The sequence below is a fragment of the Limulus polyphemus genome, unplaced genomic scaffold (assembly GCF_000517525.1).
Source record: "Limulus polyphemus unplaced genomic scaffold, Limulus_polyphemus-2.1.2 Scaffold5126, whole genome shotgun sequence".
NCBI classification, from domain to species: domain Eukaryota; kingdom Metazoa; phylum Arthropoda; class Merostomata; order Xiphosura; family Limulidae; genus Limulus; species Limulus polyphemus.
The window spans coordinates 63,703-72,284 of NW_013670736.1; the positions used below are offsets into that span (position 1 = coordinate 63,703).

Consider the following 8,582-nt stretch of genomic DNA (forward strand, 5'->3'; position numbering starts at 1 on the left):
TTACTTCTTTTTGTTTGTAATTTTTGTATTGGTTAAATCTGAAACTTACTTCTTTTTGTTTGTAATTTTTATTGGTTAAATCTGGAACTTACTTCTTTTTGTTTGTAATTTTTGTATTGGTTAAATCTGAAACTTACTTCTTTTTGTTTGTAATTTTTATTGGTTAAATCTGGAACTTACTTCTTTTTGTTTGTAATTTTTGTATTGGTTAAATCTGAAACTTACTCCTTTTTGTTTGTAATTTTTATTGGTTAAATCTGGAACTTACTCCTTTTTGTTTGTAATTTTTATTGGTTATATCTGGAACATATCATTTTTGGGAAATTTTACTTGTTTTATTTATTGCTCAGCTATAAAAATATATCGCATAGTTATAAAGATATTACCCAATTATGAGTGTTGATGATTGGTGCAATAGTTTCCGAGATCCAAGCTTTGGACATATACATCGCAAGCTCCATTATAATAAGATAATATAGTTATTACTCAAGCAAAGCACAATTTTTATAGCCTTCAATCTTATTTGGTTATGGAGTCATAAAATAGAAACTTAGACTCGCTTGCTATGCCCACCTGTCCCATCCTCTCTTTCACAAATTGCCAATAGTTCTCTCAGACATTTAATATCATACTCTTTATAACCAATAGAAAGCCAAAGTTTTATTCTATTAAATGACATATATTGTGTTGTTTTCTGTACAGAGAATTGTCTGTTTCAGTTCTAGTTCAAACTATTCTAATAGGAAATACATCGACAAGCTTAGCTGAATTTTTAACTGGTCTTATCTCGTAGTTAGAAAGTCAGAATAATTGTGATAGTCATAGAACATTATCTGCTTTTTATGTGTTCTTATTCTATGTTCTTAGGTGCATTATTTAATTAAATATATGATTTAGTGTAGTAGTAGTAGTACCATTAGTATAAAAAAAAGTAGGGTTAATTTCCATTAACAGTTAACAGCAAAAAAAAAAAAGACCAAGTAACAAATGTATAAAAATTGATTAGGTTACATTAATGAAAATAAAATAAAAAATAGCAATTAAAATGTTTCGTGAGATATGGTAGTGAGCATCTTGTGCATTATGTAATTTGGTGAGGTAATGTCAGCGACACATCTGCTGAGTGATTTATAACTTTTGTGGCAGGATTATTATATAGGCAATAAAATTTAAGTAGGAACAGATGTATACTGCCATGAGCTTTAATCTGTTTAGGATAATCCATTGTAGCTTCCTGTTACAATTGCATGTCAAATTGACCAGCCATGTATAAAGTTAGGATAGAGAAAATAACAGATAAGTTTTACTACAAAGACATTGGAAGTTTATTTAGGAGATTCTAGACATTATGCAAATGAAATATGAAAATTATCAGATGGAGAAAAGTATTTTTAATTTGTACATGAAAATTACTTTACACTTGGAGCAGTCGACACTTTGATTCCATATATTCACGGAGAAATTTTTGACAAAAATACTTCCTTATAATTTCTGACTTTTCATCTACCACAGACTTATGATATTTACTGATAGCTTACAAAGTTTCGTGAAGATGCACAGAGGTTATAATACGAAAACTAAAGGTCAATTTGGAGTCGCAAACTTGGTTCTTTGACTGAGCCTGTAGCAAGGGAGTTAAGTACCATAGTAAAATGTGTAACAAACATTGTAATGAAATGTGCATAACTTAATTCTAATTTTTGTATTTATGGGGTATTTAGAAAACTTGTTTCACAATTGTATATATTCAACTAATTATATTTAAAGTATTTTTCTGTAGACAAAAAACGTTAACTTTTAGTATATGTCTAATTTCATTTTTAGAGCTGGAAGATAGGATATGTTGAAACATTAATATTGGGCTGTACAATGAGAAGTAATTGGACTTGATTAATTTTAAAGTTTTTCTTTATTACTTTATAAGTGGATTTTTTTATAATTTTTAGAATGAAATAGTAGGAAATATGAATTAAGTATTAATACCTTCTGAGATGATGCCACATCTCTGCACACAGTTAAGCTATCTTTTCTGTGTGTCTCCATTAGTGATTTGCATGTCACTAGCCTTTAGTGAACATCTATCTAATTTCACGAGAATTTCTTGTGATTCACAACAGCATAATGATGTCATAATGCAGCAAAAACCCTCCACCAATAGGAGGGTGACACACCTTTCCCTCTATGTATTTGTACTCATGAATCTTCATTCTTTTCCTATATGCTTAACACATCAGATGTGTTTTTCTTTTCCAATTTTTTGAGATTTGCAATGTATAAGGAACTTAATTCCTTCCTCTTTTTCTACAAACTATGAACTTACATGTGACATTTTCTACTACTTGTTTGAGTGAAAAATTTCCTCACACAGGTTATGTATCAACTATGGTTTTTGGAGGCATGTTGACTGAGGGTGATTTGATGGCTTATGCAGCCAGGACCTTCAGCTCCAGTCACTTGTTCAGGTGTTCCTTCCCCTCATTTAGAAGGGAGCCTGAGGAGGACAAATTACCTCCACCCAAACTGGACTTGAACATCTTTGCTGATGCTTCCCTTTCTGGTTGGGGAGCATCTCTGGATGACAATTTCACTTCTGGCACATAGACCTAGGATGAGTCCTCTTTCCCCATCAATTCACTCAAACTTCCATGGGACATGCTCCCATTTTGTACCCGTTCTCTTGGATCATTTATTTATGATCCATTTTGACAACTCCATTGTTGTTTCCCATATCAACTGCCAAGGTGGTATGTGATCCTGGACCTTCTTTTTTGGGCCATTTTTCAGTGGGTTCATCTCCTTGCCTGCCATGTACCAAGCACTCTATCTTTTATCTTGGGTTCTAGCCTTGATTTATGACACTCTATTGATGACACCCTTCTGGTTGACTCATCTTGATTCTCTCTTCTGCGCCGTCTGACAACCCGACCACCTCTTCCCCTGCCACTATACCCTCTTTCTTGCTTCAACTTCACACGTCACTGTTCCATCAATGGATCTTGTCCTTCTTACTTCACTTTTGGGATTTCTCTGGTCCCTTGCCTGTATAACTGGTCTCTATATTGTGTAGCCTTTTTCCTTTCTTAATCCTGTTGCTCTTCCACTTTGTCCATGTTGGATATACAAGACTGTTCAGTTTAAGTTATTATTTAGTTTATTTAATATATAATTATATAGTTTTCATAACAAGAGTGTTAAAAATTAATTATTTTAAAAGTGATAGTTATGACAAGTTTTGTTACGTAACTCTGTACAAGTCGTATGTTGTGTGTGCAGTTTAATTGCTGTACTGGGCTTTTGTAATATTGTTGACATTATCTTACTTTGAAGCTTCTAAGTCTTTCTTGTTATGTTTAATATTGTTATTACTAGAGGGCTAGATATTTCTAGATTTTTCTGTCATGTGTTATAAATACATGGAGAAGTAAAGTAAATTAAGTTAGTGAAAGTGAAGTTAGGCTGCATGTGAGTTTAGCTGTAACAGGTGATATCGAAAGTGAGGTTCACAGTTTGTATTGTAATAACAGGGATAGAGGAGAATAACTTGTCTTGTCAATTGGATTCTAAAGTAATGAAACCAGCCTGTGTGGACTTTTGGTGAAAAAGAGAATTATTTAAAGCTCTATATTCAACCAATTGTGTAACAAGTTTTTGTACCTACATTTAACTTATTTTGAATATATTATTTTAAAACAAGTGGATTGTGTGTTGTCCATTTATTGTTGAAATTTATCACCAACAAGTTGCAGACACCCACTGTAAAGAATCTGGCCCTATAAAACCTGAAAGTCCATCTACCAGTGTAAGTGCCATATTTTTTGCCATTAGCTCATCCATCGTCACCTTCCTGTTAGCCATCGTTTCTCCTTCTTTGCCTGGCTGTTCATCCATGGATTAGGTGTTTCCATCATTCTTAGTTATCGTGCAGCCTTGTCAACAACATTTTGCCTTTCTCAGTACCACAGGGTGTTTTCCTTCTCTGTTCTTTCTCTCTACCTTGTTCCGTTTTGAGCCATTGGCAACTTGCACCATATACCACATTTGTAGACCTATTTTCTCTTACTTGTCACCTGTGATTGCCATTGTTAAAGTGTTTATGCTATTGATTCTTTCTACATCCTCTTCCATTACTCATATTCTTCTATATCCTGGTTAGTCTTTCTTCCCTAAACCTTTGGATGCTCAGCAAGGTGACTGCTCTTTCTCTTTTATTACCATTCCTTCTATTTCTCATCTCTAAGATTGATCCATGAGTTTTTTTAGGTGCTTTCTGAAGGGAGCTTATATAGGTAAATCTTTATACCAGCCCCTTCACCACTTCAGTGTGGGATTCTAACTTAATTGTGTGCAGAGGTGTGGTATTGTCTCGGAATTCATCATTTTCCTTACCTGAAAATGTATTTCTGATAGATACCTCCTTACACACATTCCCATCCATCTTCCCCACTTCTGCTGCACCTTTGTATTCTTAGCCTCCTCAAAAAATGAAGATTCAGGAGTGCAAATGCATAGAGGGAGTTAGTACATGAGGAGCTGTGTCAAACTCTTATTGCTGCATACTGATGTCATTATGCAGTACTACAATTCTTGAGAAATTATATTAGGTGGGAGTTCACTAAAGGCTAGTGGAATGCAAATCTCCAAAGCAGACATGTGGAAAGGTAGCTTAACTGTGTGAGGAGGTGAGAATCTATCAGAAATATATTTTTAGGTAAGGAAAGTATTAATGTTAATTCAATGGGTTTTGTTCCAAGCATTGTTAATTGATCTTGAAAAGGTTTAGATCATTTCATAAAATAATATTTCAACTAACAACAAACAATCTTAAAAAAAACTTTTAAAGTTTAAAGTATTTTTTAATGTTAAAAGAGGAAGAAACTGTAAACAATTCTTGTCTTTCATTTATTATTTAAGATTGAAATATAGAATAAATTAAATCTTATCTCATTTATTCTCAATGTGACTTTTCTAAAGGCTTCTTGAAAAAAATTGACTTGCGAGCTGTTTTTCTATTAGTCCAATGACATGTTATTGATATAACTGATGATTGTACTTAATTGAAATAACCATTCAGGATTCATGAAATGTTACTTTGCATTATTGGTGAAAGGCTTGAGCTAGAGTACCATGCTTCACAAAGTTTTCTTTTGCTTCTTTAGTACCACTAGAGTTTCTTACACTGTGGGTAGAGATGCCTTTTATGTTGTTGCTGAGTGACATTCGTCAAGGATTGTTTTATGCTGCCCTCCTTAGCTTTTGGCTGATTTTTTGTGGAGAACATCTCATGGTTAGTATATTACAATTGTATGTTTGTATGCTGTACAGTGGCTATTAACTTGTTAGGGCCACTGGGCAGCTCTCTGGAGGAGAGAGAACAAGATTTCTTAATGAATTTCACATTGAAAGTAAAAATAATAATTTTAACTTTTATTTCAACAAATTTATTTACTTGAAATTGTCTAAGAATTGATATTTTATAAGTTATTTATTTAGTGTAATTTGCAAATAAAAATTTTTGAACTTTGATCTCTGCTTGGTCCATTGGGTATTGCATGTAAACAAAGAAAGTGTTTTCACATTTTTTGAGAATTTTTGTGACCATTTCAAAGTATAGGTTTATATTTAACCAGGCCCTGGTATTGCTTAGAAATAGAATTATCCAGTGTTTTATCTCTCATATGACTTTCCGTTTCTCTGTTTATAACAACTTCAAGAATCCTCTGTTGAGATGCTTTTGTGAAGTCACAGCAAGTGGGTTGCTAGGCAGTAAGTAATAAATCTTAGCCTCTTAAACAAGATAGAACTAATAGCTAAATATCAATCGATAGGAAAGATTCTTGTCTATCAGCATCAGTTTTTATAGCAGAGAACAGTGGATTGTAATGTGGAGTTTACAAATGTTTCTGAGAAGTGACTAGTAGACGCTCTTATAGCAAAGAAGTCGGCCAGGTGGTTAGGGCGCTCGACTCACAATCTGAGGGTCATGGGTTCGAATCCCCGTCATACCAAACATGCATGCTCTTTCAGCCGTGGGAGCGTTATAATGTGACAGTCAATCCCACAATTCATTGGTAAAAGAGTAGCCCAAGAGTTGGTGGTGGGTGGTGATGACTAGCTGCCTTCCCTCTAGTCTTACACTGCTAAATTAGGGACGGCTAGTGCAGATAGCCCTCGTGTAGCTTTGCGTGAACTTCCCTGCTATAAGTTATTGTTTGTTTTGAATTTTGTAAACTTCACATTAGAATCCTCTGTTCTCTGCTATAAGAACTTCTACAAGTCACTTCTCAGAAACCTTTGTAAACTACACATTAGAATCCTCTGTTCTCTGCTATAAGAACTTCTACAAGTCACTTCTCAGAAACCTTTGTAAACTACACATTAGAATCCTCTGTTCTCTGCTATAAGAACTTCTACAAGTCACTTCTCAGAAACCTTTGTAAACTTCACATTAGAATCCTCTGTTCTCTGCTATAAGAACTTCTACAAGTCACTTCTCAGAAACCTTTGTAAACTACACATTAGAATCCTCTGTTCCCTGCTATAAGAACTTCTACAAGTCACTTCTCAGAAACCTTTGTAAACTACACATTAGAATCCTCTGACTTATAAACAAGCCACAAACCATGAATTGTTTTATAGGTTCTTTTGATGATGCCTACAGTCGTGATAATTGTTTTTGTGTTATATTATGTCTGGTTTAAACTACAAGAATATTCTTATATGAGAAGACATAAAGTAGGAATATTCAGGGTTAGTGAGTATGGTAAGCTAGGAGTTCTGTGATGGCAAACTATTCAGATGACAGAAAAATTTTTTTATTGTATTAGTAAGTTTATTATCACTCAAATAATACATACAAGTACAAGAACTGCTTAGTTGTTGAAAACGAACTATAATTATTAGAGATGAATTGTGCTTAAACCAAAAATATTGCCTATATCAATGTAGTCCTAGGATACGAGTATAAATTGTGTTTCTACTGGTTAACGTTTTTGATGTTTATTCGTTTTTATGGCTACATAACTACTTCAGCAGTTAAAGACAACTAATAAATATGAATAATTGATGAAAGTAAAACAAGTTAGACCTAATTATATGTCTGAAATAGAACTTTCTGGCCAAAAATATTGAGAGAAACCCAGTTTTATTTTATTTATATTTTTCAATAGTTACTTTCTTTGTACGTAAGAAAAAATTCATAAGCTAAAATATACAAAAACAACCTAATTATATAATTTTTTTTAACACAAACTATATATCGTGTAGAATGTGTATCCAAATTCTATTCAATAAAGTTAAGGATTTTAAGTGTTAGAACAAAACAAATATATCACCCTGCTTGCCCTGTTAGGGTTAAAGCTAATATTTTGTATTTAATGTTTGTTTGGTTAACCTTAAGTTTCTTAGAAGTTATAAAAGTTTTGGGCTGAGCATGTCTCACTGGTTATACCAGTTTATGGATCTGAGGCGCAGTGGTTCATATCTCATTACTGCAAAAATAAAATCTCACTCAGCAGTTTGTGGCTGTAAGTGTAATATAAAAGTGATGGTTAAATCATACTACTTAGTTGGACAGTAGCAGCCCAATTGGTGATTTGTCATGTTGACTTGCTGTCTTCTCTTTAGTCTATCTTTTCAAAATTAGGGATGGTTAACACAGATAACCTTTTTGTAGCTTTGCGTAACTTCAACAGATGAACAAAAGAAACTATAATTACAAAACATGAATTACAAAGCCAGCTGTGATACAAACATTTTGAATTTGATCATAATACTGTTTCATATGACTAAACTATGATGGAGATATTTCCCAGTACTTTAGTAGGGAGGAAAATGGAGGTGCTGAGTTGTTCACCGAACTTCTCCATTAATCTTACATGTAACTCACACAAACAAAATAACAAGTACATCTAATCTTAGCTTTGTAAAACCAGGTACTGTGGAAAGTACATCATTTAATGAATTGCAGTAATTGTCTTATTTAATATCATACAAAGGATTGCATTTGGATACATAAATATCTACACTGTTATTATTCAGAACCATTTTATGGTATTCAGAGATACTAAAATATAAATGATTTGTGATTTTTTGATTGATAAAAATATTGTATTTTTTTATTATAGATTTTCATTGACTTACATAAATTAACTTAAAGTGTCATTGATGTCTTAAAGTTATATTCATATTTTTTAAAGTATTTATAATGCTTTATTTTATTGTAAATAGTTAAATTAAGGTTGTTCAGTTCTTTAGTCAAGTTCTTTTAATTAGTAAGTGTCTGCTTTTTATGTGTCATATTCATACACTACTGTTACACAGGAAATGAATTTTACATTTCTTTCTTATGTGTCACATTTCTACATTAATTTTACACAGGATGACGTGACACGAGGTCGTGTGAGGAGTTACTGGAAACATCTGAGTGCTGTTGGTTTTGGCTGTTTGTGTCTCTTCATATTTGACATGTGTGAAAGGTTGGTAGTTTATAATGTTTGACCCTGTCAGATTAAAGAAAAAAAAAAAAAAATATATATATACAAGTTCTTTTTTTTTGCCAATTGTCAGAATAAATGGCTTTTACT

General features: G+C 32.8%; 1 protein-coding gene across 1 annotated transcript in view; it reads left to right on the top strand.

The window, feature by feature from the left end:
• The window catches only part of LOC106472159 (protein wntless-like), a 47,323-nt gene that overhangs the window by 32,934 nt on the left and 5,807 nt on the right, over nt 1-8,582 (top strand). The window contains exons 7-8 of the mRNA XM_013932788.2: nt 5,157-5,284; nt 8,377-8,474. Of these exons, the coding sequence (XP_013788242.2) occupies nt 5,157-5,284; nt 8,377-8,474 (226 nt within the window). The remainder of the gene's footprint in view (nt 1-5,156; nt 5,285-8,376; nt 8,475-8,582) is intronic.